This window comes from Cygnus olor, chromosome 3, assembly GCF_009769625.2.
Source record: "Cygnus olor isolate bCygOlo1 chromosome 3, bCygOlo1.pri.v2, whole genome shotgun sequence".
Taxonomy (NCBI): Eukaryota; Metazoa; Chordata; class Aves; order Anseriformes; family Anatidae; genus Cygnus; species Cygnus olor.
The window spans coordinates 45,173,930-45,201,644 of record NC_049171.1 but is presented as its reverse complement, the minus strand read 5'-3'; the positions used below and the strand labels follow the sequence as shown (position 1 = coordinate 45,201,644).

General features: G+C 34.1%; 1 protein-coding gene across 6 annotated transcripts in view; it reads right to left on the bottom strand.

Annotated features, from left to right (window-relative positions):
- GRIK2 (glutamate ionotropic receptor kainate type subunit 2) overlaps positions 1–27,715 on the bottom strand; it is a 411,568-nt gene that overhangs the window by 9,716 nt on the left and 374,137 nt on the right. For 5 of the 6 annotated variants that reach the window (XM_040551172.1, XM_040551173.1, XM_040551178.1 and 2 more), the window contains 2 exons: positions 19,660–19,885; positions 6,771–7,021 (listed from right to left, as the gene is read on the bottom strand). In XM_040551172.1, the coding sequence (XP_040407106.1) occupies positions 6,771–7,021; positions 19,660–19,885 (477 nt within the window). Of the gene's footprint in view, positions 1–4,948; positions 6,557–6,770; positions 7,022–19,659; positions 19,886–27,715 lie in introns of those variants that run through there. The other variant, XM_040551174.1, reaches the window with a different exon arrangement.

Genomic DNA, 27,715 nt, shown 5'->3' with positions numbered 1-27,715 from the left:
AATATCTTGATATTATGGTTAAGTGTTTATACTACATTTAGCTATAGTATAGCTGATTAATTCAAAATGCAAATATTAATATTTATATACTGAAATATTTGTAGATGTGACATGCTAATTAACATTTAGGGGAACAGAAAAATTAGACATGAATATTTTATAATGATATTTTTTTCCTTGAGAATTAAAAAATAATAAAAAAAAAAACAGGGGAGCCAATTATTACATACTTTGAATGTTTCTTCTTTCTACTGATGAGTGGAAGTGAACAGTAGTTGCTATAAAATAAATCACACATCAAGTTTCTCAACAATATTTATACAACTTCAAATTCTCTGTGCCAAACATAAAATATCCCATAACTGAAACCTGCAGTTTCAGGTGAATATCCTTGGAGTGATAGTGAGCCTCTTGAAATCACATTTCTACAGTTGTGCTTTTGCAGTGGACAATTTTGTGTACATTTCCAGTCTTTTGGTTCTTTGTTTCCTGAATGATACCACTTAAGAAATTCAAAATACCCCAGTAGCAAGGTCCACTATCAAATAGATATTGGTTGAGCTACAATCAAAAAACAAAATAGAGAACTTGTTTTTAATGTTTTATTGTTTGCAAATGATTTTTAAAATGACATAGTGAATTGAATTTTATTTTTTTTTTACTTTTTTTCCATTTTATTTCCTACCCTTTTCTATAAAAGATATTTTTCTGTGTGTGTTGTTGTTTTTTTTAACAGTTCTTGCCATTAGAAGATAATAATACCTAGGTGGTTTCCATGAGGGCATTTATTTATAATTAATATCTCATCCTCAAGTAATCTGAACACGTACACACACACACAAACAATACAAGCCTATACATCTATATATAGTGCTCATTGGAATACAGGATGATAGAAGTTCCCAATTTTCCAACTGCATATCTGCAGAATGCAATGTATAAAGTTGAAAAAAAAAAAATCCTCTTATGAATTGTCACAGCTACTGCTGTTTCTCCCAGTCAACGTTAAAAATTCTGAGGTTACTCCATTACAAAATATGACGGTAATACAGATGACACCACTGACTCTACGTTGTATAAGTTACTTGGGATATAAATCCCAAAGCTTTTACTTTGATTGACCACTAATTCCCACGTTCTTCTTCTTTTCTTTTCCTTTTCTTTTTCTTTTCTTTTCTTTTTTTTTTTTTTAAATCTCTTTATTTATTTATTATTGTAACCTGAGTAACACATTTTTCAACTTTAAAATCTTTTGAACTTCCTTCCCTGAAAGGGGAAAAAAAATTCTCTGTGCTGGGATTTACTTTGGGGTTGCCCCAAAACTATTATAAACTACTGTCCCAAATATCAAAGTTTTGATATTAAACTATTAGGAATATTCTCTGAACTCCAGTAACACTACAGTTTTTATGAAAGAGTTTAATGAAAACTAAATTATTAAAATAATAATAAAAAATGTGGTAAAATAAGAAGGGATCTTGAAATCTGTTTAGGTAAGAAGGGATCCTAAAAATCTTTTGATTTTTCATACAAAATTATTGTAATATGTTTGTTTTACATTTTTGTTGGGACAATAACTTAAAAATGGAAATACTGACTTTCCACTATCCTGTTGACAAAGAAACATTCACAGTATTCCAATATGGATTAACTTCTTCCTGAAAGACCATTCTGGTTAAGACAAGGTACATGTATGCACTTTGCTCATACCAATTCTAAAAGGAACCATTCTAAGTCATAATGAATTAAATTTATCCTGGTGCAGACTATAGAAAGAGCTTGACAAATAAAGCCCATGTTAGCATTTACACTAACTTCATGTAAACAAATCAAGAACAGTTAAATTGCATTTGAGAAAAGAACAATAAGAATACAGTATCAACTGTAAGTGGTTACAGCACAACAGCTTCTCCATCTCAACCTCTTGCAAAGGTGTGGGTCCATTATGTCAATAAAAACAAGTTTCAAGATTACTTTTCAAGCCCATGTTACCTTTTCTAAAGAAACCATGGCCAGGATAGGTGCAACCACTTGCAAGGGTTACAAATGCAATGTTCTATATATACTTGTCACTGTCTTCAGTAATGCTGTGAACTTCATCCTAAAGTTTTCAACAGTGAACAAGTACTTTCTACCAAACAGCTTACCAGCTTACAGTTATAGTAGCTACCTGATCACTGTGTGTGAAGGTGGTGTCAAAACAGAGAAAATCTCAGAAATCTCAGAGAAGGCTTTTTTTTTTTTTTTTTTTTTTTTTAGGAATGAAAATGAAAGAAAGGTCAAGAAATTCTCAAATTGAGACCCATCAATAAATATATTACGCTAAATATTAATGGTCTGCAAGGTCAATGTTTTCCCTGGCCTTTATGATAATAATATGATCAGTACAAAAATAAATGTATAAAATGTACATAAATCCATGACACATTGAAACACAGCAACAAAAAAGGATGTAGTAATTGTTTTAGATGGCTTCTGTTTCTAACGTGCTTATTCACTGCCCTCAGAGTGCCTTTTAAAATCAGGGAGCAGGTCATTCACCAGCAAAAGCAATTATAAAATGCAAATGGCAGAGCATTTATAGCCAAGATTGGCTGGATAAAAAAGCTCTACTTAATAACATGTTTCCAAGCAGATGACATAATTAGATGTTTGTATTATAAACAATAGGAAAGAGTACAAGCCTTCAGCATTTTTTAAAAGGCTGCAATTAAAAAAAAAAGAAAAAAAAAAGTGAGCATTGTGACATAAATTCTATTAAAAAGGAACAATTAAATGTCCCTCTGAGAAAATAGAAGGCACCATCTTGTGGTTACTCTGAAGGAATGCAATTGGGACAGCCTCAGAACTGCCATTTCCTCCGAACCCTTCCCACTGTGTCCACTGGAATATCACAATCCTGCCAGACAAGGGCAATGCTTTGCCATTCCTAATATTCCCTCTCAAAAAATCAGTGAGACTAAGTACTGGGTAAGACTAGTGGGGTTATTTATTTCAAAATACACCTCAGGTTATCACGTTACTACAGTGTGTGTTTGAGGTATACAGACAAAAATTCAGAGTTATTGTTAATTATAGAAAAAAACAAACAATTTCTGAATACTACCATAACCTAATGCCTCTGCAGCCCAGTAAAGCTGCATTTTGAACCAGCTAAGATCAGAGACTTCTATTCTTGCTATCCTTATATTATCAAAACCAAAACATGGCTCTTGTATTCTGTGGGTGTTTGAAATTTATGTAAATGATATATTTTGGTCAACCAGTTAGGTTTGTGTCATCTTCAAAGATATAGTTAGTCTCATATACAGTTCACAGTTAAGCATTCAAAAAATCTTGTTACTTCAGTGGAATCTGCAGTTGTAAGTAAAACACCGTATGTAACCCGCATGTATGTTCACAATTAATAATGTGTGCCTTGGGTCCGATGCTGCAAACAGCTAAGGACTCATTCACTATACCTGTGAGATAAACTATCCAGACTGATCTTTCTCCATTCAACTGTGTAGCTGAGCAGACAAATATTTACCATAGCACATTCAACTGTTCCTGTCTTCCTTGGGAAATCTGTATAAAATGCAATTTAATATCAATTTATTGTTTTTATTGCTTTTATAATCAATTATAAATGAATACTTATTTCAGAGAGGCTAATTTATCTAGTTCTTATGTTACAATTTGATTGTATAACTCCAGAAACAATTTGTTGGTGTATTTTGTATTATAGGGAACCTCTGACCAGATCTCCTCTAAGGAAACAAACAGAATGCTGATATGTGTCTCATTTCACATTGTTTGAAGTGCTTAAGAGATCAAAATGAATAAAATGTACATACGCTATTTTCTTCCCAAGCAGATTTAGTTATGACCTGCTGATGGCTCAATGAATTCTGAATGGCTATACATGATAGCAAATTTTATTTTTTAGATTAGATCTGAATCTTCTAGAAAATACCTAGTAAATTAGGACACTTATTTTTCAAACAAACTGACCATAGCAAGTGTTACTGACTAACAGCCTAATGGTGATAACATCCAGGATAATCTTTGCTTTTGAAAGGTGTCAATAAAAGAGGAGTTCCTCCATGTCTAGAAAATGCTGTGCCGGCATGAATGCATGGGTGGTATTCTGGTTATTGGCATCTGTTTCCCAGAAGGAGTAAAATTAGTGTCCCATATTTCCTGGAGATTTTTTAGCACATCAGAAGCATGGATGTTCTGAGTCACTTTACTTACAAGATGTAATGTTTTTTTAGCAAATAACACAATTTTGTCTGATGCTTTTCTCAGCTCAGTTCCTTTTGAGATGTCACTCCTCCAAACAGTTTCACACTAACCAATGTCTCTGTTTACATGTATGTGCACTCCAGGATGGGGGCTGACATCTAAAACACTCAAAAATCATCTAGATTATACACTTAAAATCTGCATTGCTTCCCCACTGCCACAAAGGAAATGCAACTCTATATTTTGTGCATTATAATGCAGACTTATGTGTTAATATGTCCATTTATAACCCAGGGTACTCCATATATTCAGCAACTGAAGTAATCTGATTTCTTTCATTTCCTTGGTTGTAAATGTGACCTTTGATCTTTCCCATCTCCAAATGCTGACAAGCATTATACAAATGCTAGAATGATAATCTGAGTCTGAAGGGCTGAAACAATAAATGTTACCAAAAAAAGGTGTTTTCTCCCTCCCTGTGAGAAAGCCAAGAATGTGTTACTTGCACGGTTTACTCGTGCAAACTGACAACAGAAAAGACGTAGAGATTGGAAACAGATGATAGTCCTGTTTATCTCCCCTTTGGCTGCTGCAATGCCCCTCTCTCCTAGGCAAAGGGGATCTGCTACTTCTGGAGAGGAAGGAAGAAGACATTCACAGAGGTCTGTGGGTGCTGGGAGAAAAATGGGTGACAGTGGTTCAGGGAAGGTCATACGCAGGGATCCTGGCATCATTTCCTGATAGTTTTATTCTACAAGTCAAGTTCTAGAGAAATTTTACTGTTCTCCTGAGATCAGCGTAGTTGGGTGTTATGGAGAGGGGATACAAGGGAAGAAATTGGAGATGAGGAAGGAGGTGAGTGGAAAGACCTAATCCTTCCATCTGCTTCAGATTTAATCCTAAATTTTAAAACTACGTCAATATTTGGTGTATGATGAAACACTTCTGGTAAAAAGTTCAGATACCTCCACTTGTTGCTATATCTATCCATCACTAACAAACAAAAATAAAAAAGAAGCAAATAGATCAAAAAAAAAAAAAAAAAACACACAGCAGCAACAAACAAACCATAGGGCTTAGAGAAACAAGTCCTGCTTCTGTTTTCTTCCAACATGCTGATAGTGTCAACTAAGTTATATATTCATACCCTGCAGAACACTGAAGTACTGATGTTACGAGATCACTATCAAAACTATTTTTCTAAGTGAGTATTTGTTAAAAGTCCAGAAAAGCTAAACCAAATTGGTGCCCATAAGAAATCCATATCCACCTTAGGAATGGATAGTTTTGCATAGGGTGCTTAGATAATAGTTATCTTTTCCCTCATAAATTCATTTCAGAAACATTACATTTCAAAAGCACTTTAACAGAATGGAATCAGCCTAAAGTATCATAAAGGAAAGGTTCTAAAGGGGCTTTTAACAACTTAATCAAATACACCCATGTTCAAACTGTGTTTAGGACCTTGTGACCTCACACTGCCTTTGTGTGTATTAGAAAAAATATTTTTAACAATTTATTTATTAAAGGACACTTGCATACTGAAAGGTAGCCTCAAATGAAGTGATAACAAATCTTAAATTTTCTGAGTAATAATTCAAGTTACAAAAATTCACTAGTAGCATCTGGAAAAAAATATAAATTTAAATATACTGATTGGATTTACTACTGATTTTATTAAATTAAGTTACTAAATAGACATATAGGTCTTGCCATAGGTCACAAAAAAAAAAAAAAAAAAAAAGTAAAAAACAACAGCTTATCTCCATTTTTAAAATTCAGAATATATTATAGCAGTAAAATACATAGTTTGAGTTTAGGTTTAAACATGGGCACATACATATAGAGAGATTTATTTGACTTACTCACTATGCAAAAACTATATTTCCAGCTAAGAATTTCCCAAGATATTATCAGTGTTGGCACAGTTACAGTATTGCACTTGCATAAATTGTAAGATGAGAGCAAATTAACACTAGAAGTTTCAAAACCAAGTCAGAAATGACAGGACATTATATCATAACCAGTAGTACACCCACAAAAATTCATGGTGATGTAAGCTTTTCCAGATGCTACCAGGACAACTTTTCAAGTATAAACGTCTGAAAGAACATTTCTATAGAGACATTTGCATATTTTGGCTTTGAGCAACAGACAGTTTTGTCTTTTGAAAATCAGAATTATCTGCTGAAGTTTAATTTGTTTCCCATTATAGTTTCGGATTTCTTCTTCATCCATAAAATTAACTGCAGTGAACTTCCAGAAGTAAAAAGCTGTCTTTTTTCAGGCTTGAATAAGAGGAGAAATAGTCACTTGTCCTGAAAGCTGGCTACAATTAAACATATTGAACACAAATTAAAAGCTGTAAATGTAACCTTTGGGTACTTTGCTGTGATCCTTTCTTATATACTGTATTATATGATAAACAATTTGTATGCACCTACATTTTGGCTACCAAAAGTTTAAAATATTAGACCATAACTAGACATAACGTAAAACAAGACCATAAATAAAATATGGAAATAGGAAAAGACAGTATTTACCTTTTCCAACTGGGCATTTTTTTTTGATTTGTACAAAAATTCCCCCACTGCCACGAAGACAGAAAGCACCAATCCTGCTGCCAGGACAATAAAGATTCCTCCAATATTCTGAACTCCCAAAGCACTGGCCTCTTTGCTTTCCTCCTCTGGGCAGCCATTGCCTCTCCACCATTTCTCTTTCATCATATGGAGCTTGCCCTCCTCTTGCAGCTGTAGAATTGCTATAGTGATCTTGTCTCTATATGGAGAACCTAAAGAGATCACAGGGAACATATATTGCAGTGGTGTATATTTTAAAGAAAGTTAGTTACACCTGATAAGAATAAAGTGTAATGCAATGAATGCCACAGGGGAAAAAAATACATATATACATATATATATATATCCTCTTCTTTACAACCATAATATTTATGGAAAAAACACGTACATTTAACCCTGGTCCCACTGGTCACATAAGTGCAAACCTACATGCGTACATACATATACATAAATACATATATGCAAAACTTGATCCAGCTGATGTTGTTTGTAAGCCAGGCAACTTCATGAAGCAAGTCTTATCACATTGAGTCCCATGGTCTATTAAACTATTAAATCCAGCCAAAGAGTATTCACCTTTTAATTCATATCAGGCTTTTAATTATTCTGCAGTAGATTTAGTCTAATATAACTAAATCTACAGGCTGTTGCTTCATAGCTTGCTACCCTAAAGCCGTAGGTCTTTTATATAATAAGCACTTTATACTGTTATTACTTTATTGCAAGAAAGAAACATCAACTTATGCTTCAGCACCAAGCCACAAAAGTCTGTATCTGATACACTGTCAGACAATTACAATACCTTCCAAACACTTACTTATTACCATTACTAAGTAATGCATTCAGAAAGACAAATTTCAGTGTTAGGTAACAGGAATGTGAATTTTCATACTTTTAATATATTTCTTTCTCATAATTAAGTATTTTAAAAACATGCTAATTTTGCAGCTTTTGAACCTTTCAATATGGGCAGTTCACAGGGTAGTGTCATTTCTTCGTATGTCATCTGCTCTCTTTTTCTTTATAAGTGCACAAGAATTTTTCAATGAGTACTTTAAAACCTAAATTAATTAACAAAGAATGCCAATGGAGAAAGCTTTACTTTTCTGAATGTTACAGAGTAAATCACATTAGTTAGAAGTGCTTTTCCTGTGTTAAGATCTGTGTAATGTTTAAGGAGAGCAAAGACATAATTTTTCTTCTCCTCCTTCAAAAACAGGAACAAAAGACTTTTCATTAGAGTGGTTAAGAAATACGAGAAAAAAAAATAGAAGTAGATGAAAAGGCATGGCATCCCCTCTTTCATGCAATATGAATGCAGGTCTACAAATAATCCCTCCTCTTTTTCCTTCTGTCATAATAGTGATACTTTCTAGCTATCATCTTTATGGTGTTTCCTTTGACTGAATGATAAAATGTATTTTCTTTAATTTCATACCTTAAAAAAAAAATAAATCTCAGAATCCTGCTAGAGAGATGCTGCTGAGAAATTTGACTATTTCATGTATTTTTGTCAGCTCTGAAGGAGCTGAAGGAAGGCATTTGTAGGATAATTTGTAGTATTTACACTAGAAAAATATTTATTTTATTTTATTTTATTTTATTTTGTTTTGTTTTATTTTATTAGGAATTTCTTCTCCTTTAACATAGTATTCAATTTATTGTTACATATCTAGAGCTTATCATGAGAATATAGCGAATTGCAATGGGTTGATGTGCCAGCATGGAAAAAAAACATAGAAAAGACAATTAATTATAAAATACCCTGGGCTCTTCCTTTACTCTAAAAATAAAAGGTGGGAAGAGCTAGCCTCAAAGTAACATTGCAATAATTGGGTTTTATCATATCTCTCCTTAGAAAAGATTGTACTAGGAGCTACACTGTGTTTACACAGGACTATATGTAAAGCAGAGAGAAGGGAGAGCTCTTTTCTATTCCTTTGTGCATGCGTGAGCTTAGGTCACATGATTTCAGACCCTCCTGATTATTCTGAAACTCTGCAAAATCCTGTACCTGATGCTTTTCTTCAGTCAAATGGAAGAAGGAAAGTGATTAGTCCACAAGAGCCTGGGGAAGTGTAAGTGCATACTATAATCTTTGGGAGATATTTTCAGGGCTACACTGCCTATAAATATTTAACAACAACAACCAAAATAACGCAGGATTCTGAGAAATAATTTTGGACCCAGTTTAACCCATCTTCTGATCTGACAAGCTGCTTTCTAATTAAATTGATTTGCACTCAGTTTCTACACTTTCTTTTGGTCTAAATATAGGCAGTAGCAACTACTCTTCATTTATTATTTATGTATTCCAGGGGCCAAATTGTAAAAAAACAGTTCTAGTCCATCTGAAGTCTTTAAAACATGACTTTACTAAGGAATTCAGAGACAGAAGCCATAAAGCACAAGATAGTCTTGTCTACAAATAGTTAAGTTTATGAGGATTGCATTAGAAGCATGCAGTTTAATAGTGACTCAGTTCAACAGCATTTGTACCATATTCTGTTGGTGATTTTAAAATTTTGCACAAGTATTACTGGAATCAATAGATTACAGGGCCTTTGGTGTTTCTACTGCAATATTTGCATTTGTTATATCTTAATAGCTTGCCTTAAAAACAGCAAACTTGTAAGTAAGAATTAATTTGGGATGAGCAACATCGCATACTGCTGCTATTAAATTAAATATTATACCTTTGAAAAAGCTAGCATTCAGTTCTATGTCTATTTTATTTCTGAATGATTTACAATGATATAAATTCATTGATTCACATTTTGCAATGAACAATCTGAGTAGACCTAATAATATGGTATGTGAAAAAAAGTCATTTTTAATGTTGTTTTTAATGATTCAAATAGTTATAAAAAGAACAAAAGAAGGATCACAACAATATTATTTCCTAAAGTTTTATTTGTTCCTATGTTTGTTTCTGAGACATGCTGAATTGGAAGTCACAGCAATGGGAAATCTACCCAGAAGTCCCTGAAGTGTCCAAAAATTTTGTGGTCTAATCAGTGGATGACACAGTTACCATGCAAACAGATTAAAAAAAAGAAAAAAAAAAAAGAGAGAGAGAGAGAGAGAGAGAGAATAGACACAGTATACAGATTACACACTTAAAACCGCTGTTTTCCTTGCAGAAATGTAAAATGTCACCATGTAAATGTAAAAGGTTTTGTAAATTATTGCCAATTTTCACCATCATGAGTGCAAGATGAGTCAAGCCATTTCATGAGGTGTTGTGGGAAGGTCATGTCCTTTGTGTACTTTTTAAAAGCCAGAGTATTTCACTGAAGAGAATTCGCTGTTCAGGGGGAAAAAATTAAATGTGAGCAGAAACTTGAAGGCTCGCTGACCATGTGCATGAATGCATGTGGAAAATAAATACAGTATAAATAAGAATTAAGTAATAAAGCATAAATTTAAAAAAAAATAAAAACATAAATAAATGAGTAAAATTCTGTCAGATTCATAGAAAGCACACGCAACATTAATTTTCATGTGCAGAAATGTGAACTTCAAATATAAATGAAATCACATGCAGTTGAAAAAAAAAAATCTTACCAGTCTGTGCATGGGGAATGACTTGAGCCTGGGGAAAGGAGCAGGGACACAGACACCAAGATATTTAAAACTCCATCACAAACTCAGAGGGAAAAGATGAGACTATAATTTTCCACTGATTATGGAAGAAAAAGAGAAGTCAAGTGTGGAAATATCTGACTTGGTCTTTCCCCTCTTCCCTGGGTTCCAAGTGTTTTATTTTCTCCATTGACTCCATGAACTATCTCCATGATAAACTAGGACTGGAGGGCCTACAGAACATAAACTATACATTATTTGCTGGTCTCTCTCAAGTTGCAGTTTGCAGGAATGAGAACTTCTGCTAAAAGAATAATTTTAATACCTTCAGTCTAGTTACACAGATTATGGAGACCTTAATACTTTTCTATGATCAACAAAATCAATGAGGGATGCAACCATTTCTATTTGCAGTAACTTACATATGAAAATTTAAAATACAAATGAAAATTTGTATAAAAATATGTCTGAAGCATCTGTATAAAGCTAAGATAACAAGTCCCAGAAGTACTGAAGTTATATATAGAGAAGTTATAAGTATGCCACTGAAAAGTTGTCCTCAATAGCAAAACTAGCCACTTCCCTAAGAAGTAGTATTTTTAAGAATATAGAACAAACAGGATATCACTGCATTATACCAGGAGATGGATGTGAGCTTTTCAAAAGCCATCTGGACATGGTCCTGGGCAATCAGTTCTAGGTGTCCCTGTTTGAGCAGAAATTTTGGAGGAGAGGACCCCCAGAGGTCCCTTGCAAACTCAACTACTCTGTGATTCTGTGAAATATAGCTTTGATAAAAGATCTTCTTTGTGATATTAAGTGAAGTAAACCAGAAGCATTTATCAGTTTCTTAGCTCTGTGCCTGTGTTTTTTTATATTTATGACATACTCAAACATTATAGCATTCTTACCTCTAAGGTACAAATAAATTAATGACAATGCATCCCAGATGCGCAGAGTTTAAATACACTCCCCACATTTACTGAAAACAAGTGCTATATTAATAAACTTTGAGTGGACATAGAACTTTTTAAGGTAGAAAAGTGTGAAAACCTTGTTTTTGCCCCTTGCAAACCTGTATCAGCTGTACAAACGGCCTACAAATACAGCCTCCTTGGGAAATACTTGTCTAACACTACAAAGCACCATACAGCTGAATGAAGGAGTCTAACAAATATTACATGCAGTCCTATAACGTGTATAGTTTTCAGGAAGGTGGCAAGAGTTTAGTGAAAGATAAAGAAAAGTCTAGGGTCATAACAAAAAGTGTGCAGCCCTGAAAACCCAGTCCATGCATTTCCAGAATACCTTGCCTACCAAGCCAAGCTCTAATGGAAATTCTGAAAATAATACCTGTCAGTGTTTTTGCCACTAGCTTTTTTATCATGGGTGAGGTATGAATTAGCTGTTAGGTATATCTAGCGGTAATGACATCTTAAATCAGGGTAATCTTTGTTTAAGTTATACAAACAGAAATAACTTCAGACCTTGGAGTGGTCAGAATTCCTGCAAAACTTCATAATGCATCCAGAGGAGACAATTAGAAGCTTCAGCTGCTTCAGTCCTATGTATTCTATATATTTCTAATCCCTCCAGTAAATAAGAGGAGCTGACTTCTTTTTGGTTTTCCATGCAGATTTCTTTCCCACAATTTGATTCACAAGGTTAAAGTGACTACAGGGGCAACACGTTCTGTTCTTTATATTTGTAGAAGATTCTTTTACAATGCAGCAAATGGTCTTGAGCACTATAATGTCAATGTTGAAGCTTGATTAATGTCTTTACTTCAGTTACACCTGTCCAACAAAATCCTGCTGGAAACTCCACTTCTCCAACTGAGAGTTTACTCACAACAGCTACTGGAAGCTGTGTTTTGGCAATTCTTTAATGTAATGCTCAGTCAGCTATTGTGCGTCAACACATACTTCTGAGGTAACTATAAAAACACGGTTCTTTCATCAAATATGTCAGCTACACATTCTTACATTTCAGCAACAATAAATTAACTGCTCAAGCACTGAAATTCTCAAATTAGTTTCAATACATGGTTTGACCTGCATAAAAATAAATAATTTGAATCTATATTTTTTTCATGTTCAGCTAATGAAGACAAATGTATTAATTTGTTTTAGTTACAGAAGAACTGAAGCCCAGCACTTTTATGCATGTATAAGTGATGAATATTACAGTTCAAATTATATGAAGGATTGCAGATTAAGTGCGGGCAAGCAGAATAAAAAGGCCTCCTGTGTTGGTACATGGTACTATTTATCTGTCTCCTATAGAGACAGATCTGTTTAAATCTCAAGTCACAAAGGACTGGTAAAAAAAATATTCATATTACAAAATTTCTGTAGTCTGAAGGTAATAAGAAACTACAAGAGAACTAGGGGATTTTAACAATAAAACCAAATGAATGCGAAAATTGCACAGTATTCATTACACCCATTATTTGAAATTTACCTAAGAATGTATGATATATACATAGACAAATATGCACACTTTCTAAGTAGACAGCATGTCAATTGTAAGATGCATCTGTACTTTATAACAGCATCTGTACTTATAACAGCATCTGTACTCCAGCATCTGTACTTTATAACATGTAGTAGACAAGGATAGCTTAGCTCAGATATCCTCCAATATCCTTTATATAAGATAAACAGGAAATATTTGCAAAGTCTGAAATCTCAACAATGATTAAATTGAAAGCCACTGCTAACTGTAGTTTTTAGTACTTTACAGAGGAAGTCCAGGAATATATTTTCACCAAAGCAAATTAGCAAATCTTAAGCATCTCAGCTTTTCAGTATTTCAAATATGAAGAATTTGGTTCCAGTCATGTTAACCGAGTGTATTGTTAACAATCTTGGGGACTAAATTTACATCATTAAAAAATTGTTATTCCTTACAATTTTGGAACTGTCTGCTTTTTGAAAGGTTCCCAGGTTATTCATGCCTGTTGCTTTGTTTTTATTAAATAAATACATTTTTAAAAAGATGTGTTAAAAGTATAGACCTGTTTACCCATGAATGTCAGATACAATTGAGTTACTGCAGGAGTAGAAGCAAAGCAAGAACTCACAAACTGCATCTAAGAAGCTTAGGACATTCCTTTTGTTTTCTCGTACTTCTTCAAGAAAATAAGGTAACATGCACTTTTGAATTTAGAAAATTATGCAATATTTAAATCAACTAATGGAAACATAAAAACCTTTGTCGTTTCTCCTGACTAAAAAAAAAAAAATGTTTAAAATTTTGTTCTGCATTGATCACTGACTATCAAATGCATAAATGAATTGAAGAGAATGTGGCAGTAATGTGATTGATCAGTTACAGACACTGTGGTCATTGTCACTGTTCTCTAATCTTGCCTGAGATTTAAGGAAAATTGTTTTAAAAACATGCCCCTTAAAAACACGTCCTTTTCAGTTTGGTGGAGGTGTGAAAAGAGAATGATGCTGGGACACAGAAAGTAGCCCTAGCTACAGTAAGTACCTATCTTGAAAAGTGTCAATTGATTCTTAGTCTAGACCTCCAGGAGTGACACAAAATGAAAAGACAAAAAGAGGAAAACATTGAAGCACCAGTGTGAAAAGGCCATGAAAATCACACTACTCAAGTTCTGCATTTTGAGATAGGACAAATGGGAGGCACGAATTTCTTTTATTTATTTTATATTTTTTTTAACATGGAAAAATTCATTTTGACAGACATTTTTTTTCTCTTTTTTTTTTTCCTCACTTCTCAATTCTGTCTTTTAAAAGCTAGACAAAACAAAGGAGACAACATCCTACACATCTGTTGGATGCTGAGATCTTATTCTTACATTTACTCCAATTTTATCTACTTTTTATTTTCCAACCAAGCCTTGGAAAGTACATTAATTTTTGGATGATTACAAAAGGCTGCAAACCTATAACTAGAATTATGAATGCAACAAGGGAGCAGGCTGAACAAGTTCTAAAATAATAAAGGCTTGAGATCGTCTTAATATCTTTTTAAACTTACTACTGCATACTTAAGAAATTAGAGTAATTTATTTGATTGCATTTAGAATACATTAAGTTTTAGTCTTTACTCATCTTTTAAAAGCTTTTGTTCTTAAGTAATCTATATTTCTCTCTGTGCCGCCATTTAAAACTTTATATATTTGGAAACATGCACTTACAAAAATTGCATGTAATGAAATCTTTTGTAAAATACTTGCATTGAGAATATGATAAGTTTAAAAATGTCAACATTATGAACTTTTTCTGAGAGTATTTTTTTAGGTCACTCCCAAGAGATATAAGTAATATAAATCAGGTGTCCTATATATATTGTTATTGAATACAACATGATAATTGTGTTACATGTTCACTGATTGCACTGTTTGTTTAAAGTCCACTTGAATCCAGCAACCTCTCACTGGCGTAGAAGAAATGTTTCGTACCACATTTATTAATGGCTTATATAAACATAAGTAATTTATGAAGTCATATTGCTAGAAAAGATATGAAATAGCAGATCATAAATTATTGCCTGAAACCCCTTTTTTCTGCAATGAACTCTTTAATTTAAAGGAGTGGAATGTGAAATACTCTTTCTAGATTCTATGTCTGATGAAATTATATGAATACTGTCCTCAAAATGTGCTTACTCTAAACATTACAATTACATGCCACAAAGCTAGCTGAAATTAAAAAAAAAAAAAAAAAAAAAAAAAAAAAAAAAAAAGCCAACCCCTCTCTTGACTCTGATTCGCCAAAAATAAAATATAAAAATAAAATATTTATTTTAATGCTTAATTAAAAAATGCTGAATTGAATTACACTGTGCAAAAGTAAGTAAGTACACTTCAACATACTGGAGGGAAAGGATGCCATCACGAGAGACCTGGACAGGCTTGAGAGGTGGGAACCTCATTCAAAAAGTTCAAAAAGGCCAAATGCAAGGTCCTGCATCTGGGCTGGGGCAATCCAAAGCAGAAATACAGCCTGGGCGGAGAATTCATTGTGAGCAACCCTGAGGAAAATGACCTGGGGGGTCTTACTTGATGAAAAGCTCAACACAAGCTGGCAATATGCTCTTGCAGCCCAGAAAGTCAACCATATCCTGGGCTGCATCAAAAAAAGCGTGGCCAGCAGGTCAAGGGAGGTGATTGTACCCCTCTGCTCTGCTCTTGTGAGACCCCACCTGGAGTATTGCATTCAGCTCTGGGGCTCCCAGCACAAGAAGGGCATGGACCTATTAGAACAAGTCTAGAGGGTGGCCACGAGGATGATCAAAGGGCTGGAGCACCTCTCCTATGAAGAGAGGCTGAGGGAGTTGGGGTTGTTCAGCCTGAAGAAGAGAAGGATCTGGGGAAACCTCACTGAAGCCTTCCAATACCTAAAGACAGATTATAAAAAAGATGGAGAGCGACTTTTTACTCAGGCAGATAGTTATAGGAGAAGGGGGAATGCTTTTAAACTAAAAGAGGGGAGATTTAAATTCAATGTTAGGAACAAATTCTTCACTCAATGGGTTGTGAGGCACAGGAACAGATTGCCCTGAGAAGTTGTGAATGCCCCATCCCTGGAGGTGTTCAAGGCCAGGCTGGATGGGACTCTGGGCAACCTGCTGTAGTGGAAGGTGTCCCTGCCTATGGACCAAATTTGGAGCATCTTTCAAAATAATAATAATAAAAAAAATACTGTGAATTTTTTTTTCTCTAAGAAATAAAAATGATTGTAAACAAAGTTTATTTGACATTTTGTTATGTATTGGGATTATGTGACAAGGTTTTGGTTGGTTGTGATTGAGGATGTAGGGGTGACCTCTGTGAGGAGTCCAGAAGTTGCCCCATGTTAGGTAAGAGCCAGTTCCAGCTGGCTCCAAAAAGGACCTATCGTTGGCCAAAGCTGAGCCAGTGAACGATGACAGCTGTGCCTCTGTGAGAACATTTTTAAGAAGGGGAAATAACACCAAGCAACAGCATCTGGGAGAGGGGAGTACGAAATGATCTTGCAGACACCTTGGTCAGTGAAGAAGAAGGGGGAAGAGGTGCTACAGGCACCAGAGCAGAAGTTCCTTTACAGCCCATGGAACAGTGGAACAGGCTGTCCCTTTGAACCTCATGGGAACCCCATATAGGATCAGTTTGAGAAGGACTGCATCCCATGGCAGGGACCCCATGGTGGAGAAGGAGAAGTTTGCATTTTCCAAGCAATTATTCTATCATAAACTACTCTTTTGTCTTGTTTTTCTGTTAGGAAAGTTTATCATCTCTCCTGCTTGAAGCTACTTAGATTCAAGCAAATTATGTTCTCACTATTATCCTGTTAGCCTTCAAAAGGAATCTCCTTTGATGAAGTTCAGCAAAAGCAACCATACTCATTCTACTGTATTTGGCACAAGGTCTATAACAACCGTATTCTACAAAATTGATCTTTTGTGCTGTTTCAAGCCACTATTCCAAGAGATAAGCTGGATATTTTTGTAAACTTGGGGAGATGACATCCATAGCTTTCAGATACTGTGTCTCTACCTGAACAAATAGTTTCATATCTTTCTGTTCAGAGATGTGTTAGTGACTAGCTTCCCAAAGAGGCATGAGCAGTGATATGTACTTTGCTTGTGAAATCATTACACTACAGTTTTCCAAGCACCTGGCAAGTTGATTTTGCATTATTGACTCTAAAAAGGTATTACTAAATTTCATGTCCTTAAGCGTCTTCCATAATCGTGAAATAATATATATCTCTGTAGCTTTAGCTATGCCAAAAGATCCTTTAACAATTCTGAAATTCATTTTTTCCTGTTGAAATGAGATTAATTATAACATACTAACTAATTAACGTTATACGCAGCTTTGTAAGATTTTTTACCTTCAAAAGAGCAATATATTCCACAAAAACTGAAAGGCACTGTAGAAATACTTCTTCATAAGGTTTCCCTTGAAATATGTGTGAAGTATGCCTTCTTTTAGCAGAGGCAACCCAATCTCCTTCCTCTGAGACTATATAGTTAACATACAGAATACAAAATTTCTGTAAATATTAGCTCTTGCCTCTGGATAGCATTTTATTGGTAATGCTCAAACAAAGGAATAATCTCTTATTCTTAGCTGTGCTGTGAAAGTTCCAGATGCTGTTTTATTTTATTTTAATTTATTTTATGAAAATCTTAATTTATATTTTATTTTATATTTCCTTTTATGAAGGCCTTAACTGTTTTACTGAGCTTATTTTGATTTCTTTTGCTAAATTTACCACTGTTTCAAGTCTTCTTTTACCTCCTTCGGTAATCTATGATTCCTGCAGGTATGTCCTCTACTTGTTTTGTTTTTATTCAAGAAAATTGTCAGCTGACAGATCCTTTTGTACAACACCACTATTTCTCTTGACCAAGATATTTTTTTTATTACTTGAAATCTTGCAGATGTTTAAGAGATGAATGATGTCTTTGATATGAGCCAAAGTTAATGAGGAAATAATGTACATGTAGTGCCTGTTCTCCCTGAATAAAGTAGGATAAAAGACAGTCTACCTACTGTTTTATCTGTTTGTATCCAATACTTCTTCCTCTGAAACTTAACTGGTCATTCTAGAATTCTGGTTATGGCTTTATCTTTGCTTTTCATCTGTTTTCTCTGGTGTTTATGCTGCTTCTCTGATTTATGCATAAGCAAAAGCATTTAAAAACAGCCTGGTCTTTCAGTTTCCTATCACTTGGGAACTTCCATGGACACTTCCATTACTTGGGCATGCTTCAGATACTTCCAAAGTTTTCAAGCAGCCTATTCAAGGATTTTAAACTTAGTAAAATTTAATTTTCCTCATACTAAGTCTAATCAGAAGATATTTTTCATCTTCAAAATAAAATGGAAACATTTTATATTTCAGAAAATATTAAATGCCAAAATAACAATGGGACTGAAGTCTAGTCCTCTCTGGCACTTACATGGCTATAGCACATATTCAGCAATATAAGAAGCCATAATAGAGCAAGATGGAAAAAAAAAAGGGTATATCCATTAAAAATACTTTCCTAACAACTAACTGTTCAAAGACAGAATGGACAGAATCATAATTTCTTCAGGAGATGTCCACTTCATAACTAGCTATACTGAAATCACTAAAAGTATAAAGATGCTGTTAAGGTTGCAGTAAATATCTACAACATACAGGGAGACCTATCTTTGGTATTACTAGATACCTCTTTATGCAAGATATTCCAGTAATTAATGTTTATTTCTTAACCTTCATTATCATGTTCTTAATTTAAAGTATTAGACTCCACTTCACCTACACAATGGTTTATTGTATACTATTAACACAGTTAATATCAATAACAAGTGTGAGATGTATTTGAGAGAAAACATAAACGTATTCATACCAACAACAAAACAATAAATTCTCCTTAAAAATAAATTTAAAACAAGACAAATATTGGCCTTGCAAAAAAGTCAGTGGAAGAATATTACAATATTAAGTAGGATCACTGAGCGATACTGACAGACCCTTTGTCAGTACTCTTATAATTAACACAGTTTAGCATTTTCTATTCCTATCTTTTCCAAAATCTAAAGCCAGATCCTCAACACATGTCCTTCAACAATCACTGCAGACAATAGGAACCCAGAACCTCAGTACATGTTGAATTCCAGCCTGTGGATTCTAGAAACCAAACAAGTGTCTGCTGTTGGCTTCTAATCTTGCAAACAAATTCTTTTATGCAGACAAGAACACCTGACCTAGAAAACATTTACAGTATTGGAATTGCTCTACAAAAGCATATTCCATACAGTTAATTCAGTAGTTCTTTTGTCTGTGGATTATACATGACATACTATGGAATCTTTCCTCTTATTTTAAGAACTTAAGTGTTTAGCTCTCTCTCTATAGAAGCTTCGTATTATCTGCATTTATTTCTGCAAGCTTTATACTAATAGCACTTCATTCTCTAAAGAGACAGATCAATGTTAAAAAAAAAAAAAAAGGATGTGGAAAGTAATTTTGTTGTTGTTGAGCAACATGCAAGACAAACAAGGCATGATGTACGAGAAACATCATATGAAAATATCCAATTTCATCTAAGGTAACTATTTTTTTTTCTGTATAGAAAATGAAATACAATTCATAATTATTGATAAAAGATGTAGTATCTTTCCTTAGGTAGGAAAAAGAGAATGAGAGAATGCTAGTAATATAGAGAAAGCAATAGTATATTGGAGCTTTTCTATACTACTAGAGCAACTAAGATTAATGAACAGAGAACAAATGGTTGACATATCACCTACCCATGGGAGTTCCAACACCGTAACCTTTTGAGTCTATCAGGCCTCCAATCTGTGTTAGGTTACAGTTCCGCTGTGTGACAAACTCAATGGTTGTTGACTCCATTAAAAATGCATAATCAGAGGTAAGCACACGCTGGATACCTTCTTCGTTGCTTTTAACAAGTACTGACTGCCTCCTGCTACTCATGAAGGCCCACATCTTGTCATAAGTGGAGATTTTGGATTTCTGAAAGACAAATATTAGACACAACAGTAATAAGAATAAAACACTTTTAAGAATGAATGCAAATTCTTAATTTACAAATTGCTCATTATCACATTTTACTACTTGTCAGGTTTTACCATGGGATGCCTCTAAGACTGTCTGTATCTTTCATCTCATCTGTGGAAAACAAAGCAGCTGGACAGATTCTCAAGAAAATGTTTATATGTTTATCATTGTTTATATGTTATTATTTGTCTAGGATGAAGGGCTACAAGTGTTTGAAATCAGTGGAAAACTATTAAGGATTTAACTATAGCCAAGTTCATCAACAACGTTGGTGAGTTTTATAGGAGCTGTTGGATTCTGGCACATTTAAAATTATCATGCTTATTTCAATCATTTTGCTACTCCTGAGCATTTCTAAAAACCTAATGCACAGTGTAGCAACTTGAAGTAATCAAAGCACTTACAGATGGCAGATTATGGAAAAAACAATTATGAGGGAGAGGGCAATAACCATTTTATCCATCACACAGTGCAAAAATACTCGGAGAAGGATTTTAGCTAAAAGATAGTATCGCACTGGTCAGACTAATACTAGTTTGTCATTGATAAATTGACAGCTAGAAGTCCTAAAGGTGAGTACATGTCTTCCACTTTAATATTCCCTGAATGCAAAGCACTATTGCGTTATAGAAAAGAGAGAGGACTGGGACAAAGGAGACAATACTTTGGCAAAAGTATTGTTATCCAGCTATAGAGGAATCACTGCCTTTCTCTACACATAACTTTTAAAACAAACAAACAAACAAACAACAACAACAACAAAACTTCCCTCATCTTTGTAAAAAACTATGTGTAAGAGATGATAACTACTGGATAAAGTGAAGGCATTGACTGACCATTTCATATTACATTTGTCCCCATCTGCTTAACAAAGTTTCAAACTCAGATGTATCAGAACATGTTCAGCCATGTTAATTCTTGCCCAGTAAATAAAATGTGGAGATACAGCCTGAGGACTGGTACAATTGGACTTTTTAAGGCATCTTTCATCTTTTAATGTCAGCCTTAAATATAATTTTGCTATCAGCTCCAGTGGAGATACTTAACCAAGATTGGCACTACAAATCTTTCTGAAGTTCAGCTCATCGGCAGCCATAAATTCTGCCCAAATGAGAATTAGCAGTGTATGTGGAATAAAAAGAGCATTTATTTAGAAAAACGGATGACTTTGTCCCCCTGCTGAGATACAGTCCAAGACTTATTTCAGTTTGCCAGGGGACTTAGCAAATCAAGAATTTTAATGAACTCTAGTGTCAATGCTAACAAAACTGAAGACTTCTAGGACTCTGCACTAACTCATTGACCCTGTGCAGAACAAGATAAGCAACTGATTGAAAAAGATTTTAGTAACAACAAAAGAGGAGATCATCTTACTTCAAAATATACTGTGAATGCACAGAATTAAGAAGACCAAACAGGCGTGGTCTCTTTTCATTGGGTTTGTTTCGACAAATAATTCTTTGAAGCACTTAATACTGTACTGCAGCATAAAATAATTCAAGCAATACACATCAGCCCTGCAGGAATCTAAATCACTATGTAATGCAGAAAAGATGGAAAATGAATGTTTTCCAATATTTGTAAAATTTTGCCAAGAGCCCATATTATCATTTAATTCTTTTGCCATACAATCTTTACCCCAGTACACATAACAAAAATGTTAACCACTGTAAATAATCTGAGCAATATAAAAAAATGGCAGACAAAACAATCTGGGTAAACTGTGAGATACATTACTGATGCATGTTGGAAAAAAAAAAAAAAAAGGAAAAGAATAAACATACAGAAGTATTTCTACACTTATGTTACAAAAAAGATTATTTCTACATTTATGTTGCAAAAAAGATTGCCAGGTTAAAAACATGTTAGCAAGGGGAAAGATTGCTCTCTACTGAAGCATTACAGCATGTGAGAAAAGAGAATACCCTCTAAAGGACAGAATGTGCTCATATTATGATGACTGATTTAATCAGCTAGGATGATGCCTCAGCTTCTACTGAAAAAGGAGCAAAAGTAACAAACAAAAGAGAAAACTTCTGCATAGTATAGCATAGCTACTGTAATATTAAAAAAAAAGTATTAACATGGTATACTGAGACTCTAGGTAACACAAAGATTAAAAAAAAAAGTGCACATGGATCTCCACTGTGAAGCTATCAAGGGTGATAGAAAGTGCACAGTAATCTCTGTTTTGTCATATAAGCAAAATGCTACAATATCTTTGCACTGCTTTCTTCCATCCCTAAAAGCTAAAAGGCAGAACAGAAATGATGCTAAGGAAAAGAGCCCATGTATTTGTGACCACTAGATTTTAAGTTGTGGTCAAAAATTCCTAGAAAAAAAAATATAATAAAGGTTATGAGATTTGTTTTATGCACAAGAGAGAATGCTTATATGAGAAAACAAAACTAAACTTTTGATTCATGAAAATATAAACACAAATGGTTTTCCTCTCTGTTTGGCAAACTACTCAGCAGACTCAGCTGACTAAACTCAAGAAGCCAGAATGATCAAAAGCATCAGGAGCCCATCTGACATTGAAATAAAGAGAATGACACTCTGATACGTACATAATGCTTCTGGTGGTTATGACTGTGTCATTCATAGTGATGGAAGCAGATGCTGCAATTTACATTATGTTTTCATCTTGTTTCATTGTGTGCAAATAAATCTAGTTAATCAAATTATATACTCTATCAAGGAAGTGTATTATATACCTGGGTTAGTTCACCATATTGTTTCATCTCACTGGAAATCACTGTCTAGAAATCCAGCCTAACTCGAAAGCAACCGGAAATTATGTCTGCATAAGATAACCTGTGATGACATGATTTATCATGCTTGTGTTCCCTCAGTAATGCTGAAGACAATGCAGAACAGTAAGAAAGCTGCCTTGCAACATTTGAATTTCACTGGAAGAAAAATAAGAGAACTAACTAACATGGAATTTGGACATGAAAAGGATAAACAAATCAAGAAACTCATGTAGATGGTGCATAAAATAGAAGTTCTCACAGTGACATTCAGAGGATACTGTCAGTAACATACTCAGCATTCACACATTAAAGATTATTGGCAGATAACTGCACGTCAGGGATCACAAAAGGAAGTATGGCAAAAGCTTTAAGTTAGTCTGATGCTATGTATATGTTTAAAGCTAGAAACAAGAGGAATCGTTGTTAGTAATATGTTAATTCTCTGTCCTAAAGTACTGGCTAGGAAAGGCAAAGATCTGAGTAGTGAGACTCTGGAGCACAAAGCTAGAAAAATATCAGGATGTTGGATGAATGCCAAAATAAACAAGGATTAAAGGGCAGGGAAGCAGACCTCATGATACAAGACAAGACTGGATAATTGCACAGTAAAATGTGCCAGGCAAATTCTGACAAATTCCTACAAAGGATTGTGCAGAATACACTGTTATTGATACACTAATGGAGATTTTTTATTTTAATGATAGCATCCAATTTCTTTCATGGCTTCTAAAAGTATTTGGTTGTCATGGACAATGCCTTAGGTTTCCTTGCACCCGTGCAATATTTTAACTCAAAAGAGGCTCAAAGAAAGATTAAAGCTAATTAAGATTATATTCCAAGGAATAAATAAATAAATCAGAAGACCAGTTCTTATGTATTTTATGAGAGCACTATCCAATACATATGAACTAATCCATGAAAATCCTTATGGAAAGAAAAAAAACCTACCACCACCACCAACAAAAATAACAGACTGCTAATTCTACCACACTATTTTCCATTTTTGGCAGTGCCTTTAACAACCATGGTTTTTATTTTTCTGATTTTCCATTGTTAGTTGTCTCAAATCACTTTTCTTAAAGTTATGTGATTCATGTATTTTTTTAAGGTTAAAGACAATTATACATGTTTATTCTTACCTTCTGTAAAACACAGGGTGAAATGTCACTTCATTTGAACTACTTCATCAAGATCACAACTTACATTTTTGTGACAATGAGAATGATGTACAAAAAGTACATTCATAAAGACCCATCAATATGGGTCTTTTAGCAAGGTTCTTTTCCATTTTTGGCAGTGCCTTTAACAACCATGGTTTTTATTTTTCTTATTTTCCATTGTTAGTTGTCTCAAATCACTTTTCTTAAAGTTATGTGATTCATGTATTTTTTTAAGGTTAAAGACAATTATACATGTTTATTCTTACCTTCTGTAAAACACAGGGTGAAATGTCACTTCATTTGAACTACTTCATCAAGATCACAACTTACATTTTTGTGACAATGAGAATGATGTACAAAAAGTACATTCATAAAGACCCATCAATATGGGTCTTTTAGCAAGGTTCTTGACACAGTCTCCCACAATATCTTTGAGGACATGCTGGTACTGAACAGATGGAACTCCTACAGGTGAAGGACGGGTTTAAGGTGTTGAGCTTGAAATGTGGTGCTCGAGGCCAAACTGGCACCTGGGCATGAATGGAGTGCCTCACAGGTCTGAAGTGGATCTGATACTGTTCAATATCTTGATATGCTGTTTGGAGAATGGTATTGAAAGTGTCCTCACCAAGTTTCTGGTAGGACAAATAGGTACACTGGAATGAGCTACCATTCAAAGAGACCTCAAGAGGCTAAAGAGTTGGGCTAACGAGAATTGTTTGAGGCTTAACGAAGATAAGTGCAAAGCCTGTCCTAGGACAGAGTAATCCCAAGCATCAGGGAATACAGGCTTGGGAACTGACTGGCAGGAGCATGTCTTGGCACTTCTCAGGCCATACCAGGAACGTTGTGTTCCATTTTGGTCCTCCAAATGATCAGAGGTTATCAAAGGGTTGGAGATCTTAACTTACAAAGTAAGATTTGGAAAAGGGGTTGTTCAACCCAGGGAAAGGAAGGCTTACACAGAATTCTATTACATTCTTTCATTTCCTAAAGAGAAGGTTAGAGATAATTTGAAGATACTCTTGACTAGGATGCATGGTGACAGAATAAGAGGCGATGGAACAAGAGGCAGGAAAAGTAAAAAAGGAAGGAAAAGGAAGGAAAATTCTGTGTGAATATAAAAAAATGTATATTCTGAGCATTGGAATAGGTAGCCTGAGAAGCAGTGGAATCTGCTCACTGGAAATATTCGAGACAGTTTGACAAAGCCTTGGATAAACTAATCTAAGGTTCTGCATTCAATTAGAAAAGCAGATCTCTTCTAATAAGAGGAAGGGATCTCTAGAGGTCCCCTCTAACTCTGAGTTTTCGTTGATTTCTGTGATTCATCATCAGTATAAAGTTACATACAGTAATAAATATTTCCAGAGAGTTTGCAAATTATGATGTTAAGCAATGAGATTTTTCTTTTTTTTTTTTTTTTCTCAAGAAAACACACACACATAATTTCCTGTTTGAAACAAACAAATAAAAACATTGTGAATTTATGAAGTTTATACTTCAAGCCAAAGACAAGACTACTGTTAGCGAGGAAAATATATCTTCTTTTTCACACTTCAGTTCTTTGAAACTCAAGTACACTCATCCCAATTGTTTCATACATAACCCCTTGGCAATCCTGAACACCAGTACAGAAATCAAGGGTGAACTGTCTGTATAATACATTTACTTCATTCATTCCTTATTCATTTTGTTTATTTGACATTTTGTTTTGACATACGCCTTAAATCCACATAGCTATGAAATAAGCTAGAAAATACATTTCTGGTGTTGTTAATAACAGCAAAAGTACTAATGTATCTCAAAAAATCTCTCTGAAAGTAAGAAGGCTAGCTGTCAAATTTAGGTAAAGCAAACATTTCTTCTTATGGCTCACAGCTGTTCTAAGACATTTGGGATACGTCTCCAATATTGTAGGCCACAGAGGATTAGTACAGTTAATAGATAAACAAAGTTAATTAATTGAATACATTTCAAATCATAGTATGACAAGCTTAACGCTCAGAGAACAAACCAACAGCCTCAGGTAAAGAATGTTTTAGGAATGCCCAAGAATTACAAATACAGAAAAATGCAAAACATAAGGCTGTCAAAAAAAAAGAAGAGAAAAAAAAAAAAAAAAAGCACTTGCACGAGTTTAAACAAATTGTAAATAAACACAAATAGCCTGATCATTTCCCTGAATTGGAACCAAATTCAAATTTGTAAAGGCTGACTTCTACTGTTCCAGTATATATCAGTGACCAAAGATGTTTTTGTTCCTTTGTGTGTTTTTTTGTTCTTCTCGGTTTTGTAATTTATACCTGGCTACGCTAATCCACCTATCCCAGTTCTTAATATAACTGAATTATTTGGAATAGATACTGGTTTCTCCAAACTGTTCAATGTTTCTGAAGCAGACAACAGTGGGATCCTGTTCTTTTACTAGGACTTCTGAGCTAAACAGTAATATATTAAAATAATAGTAAATATCATAATCAGCTACATTAATCATAATGGAAGCTATTATATCTTATTACTTTTATAGTTTTTCACAGTACATATCCTGTTTCCACACATTGTTTTAAACAATCCATGTAAATTAGTTGTAATGACTAAAATAATTTCTTGTTTCAGATGAGCCTTAGTTAATTCTACAGTCCAAAAGTAAATGTTGATTTTTGAGGCAGCAGAAGCAGTATATTTACCAAATTTGACATTGCTGATCCCATTATGTGTAAAATGCAATTTGGTGTTAATTGCATGTCTGCACCTGGTGCCTGCATAATATAATTCCATAGACATTCCAAACTCTGAATTCACGTATGTGCAGTGCACGGGTCTGAATCATTCCAATAAGCTAAGGAATAGCTTTTACAGAGCATTGTGTTAATCGCTAGCATCTTAAGCATACAGAAAATATACATTCTTCCACCTGCACTGGAAAACAGACCAAACTTAAATCAGCTTAACTGTCCTTTACCACTTGACAGACTCTGTTAATACATCCGAGCATCTGAGTATCATCTGATTTCCAGAACACATTATCACGAGTACTAAAAATTACCTTTGTAGTCCTGTATTTGTTTAATGTCTCCTAGAACTATGAGACTAGATAGTTTTTAGTGATCAAAGAAAAGTGAAAAAGATACTTTTTTTTTTTTTTTTTTAATCAGATTGGTCTCATTGACTCTGACCTCAGGGCATTTCTTTTTTTTTTTTCTTCTTCGTTTTTTTTTTTCCTTTTCCTTTTCCTTTTTCTTTTCCTTTTCATTTTCCTTTTTTCCTTTTGGGCTTTTCCCTATTTTTTTCAGAACTGCTGAGGCCTGAAAACCCCTAAGCGAACAACCCAATTTAGATTTTGTTGTATCAGCATAAAAACAATAAAACCAAGGTATATAGTGTTCTTTCCTTTATAATGGCAGTTTTCATGGTCCATAGAGCACAAATGAAAAAAGGTAGGAAAGGTGCTTCTGCCAAGAATGGAGCTACAAGGAATGAAAAATGCAGAGCTCAGAGAAAGACATTTTACAGCAATGACTGTGCTGACTTTTTGTTTTAAAAAGCAAAGATTTTGAACAAATGTTAAATATTTAAAGTAATTTATGGGTAAAATAAATAAATAAATATATAAAAGAATAATGAATGTCATTGAAATAAGTTTTCACTATCATCTTTGACCTGGAGATAAGTAAAGATTTTATAGCTCAAAAATCACTAATAGATATCAGAAAACGTCCTTGGTTTTCATATCAGAATGATTTATAGTCCTCTACTGAATTATAGCTAACATCACTATGGTTCTCTGTGTAAAAACACTGTGGAGATTACAAGTGTGATATTTCTCATACTTCTGTAGGTTTCTTCCTTTTATAAGTAGGAATAAG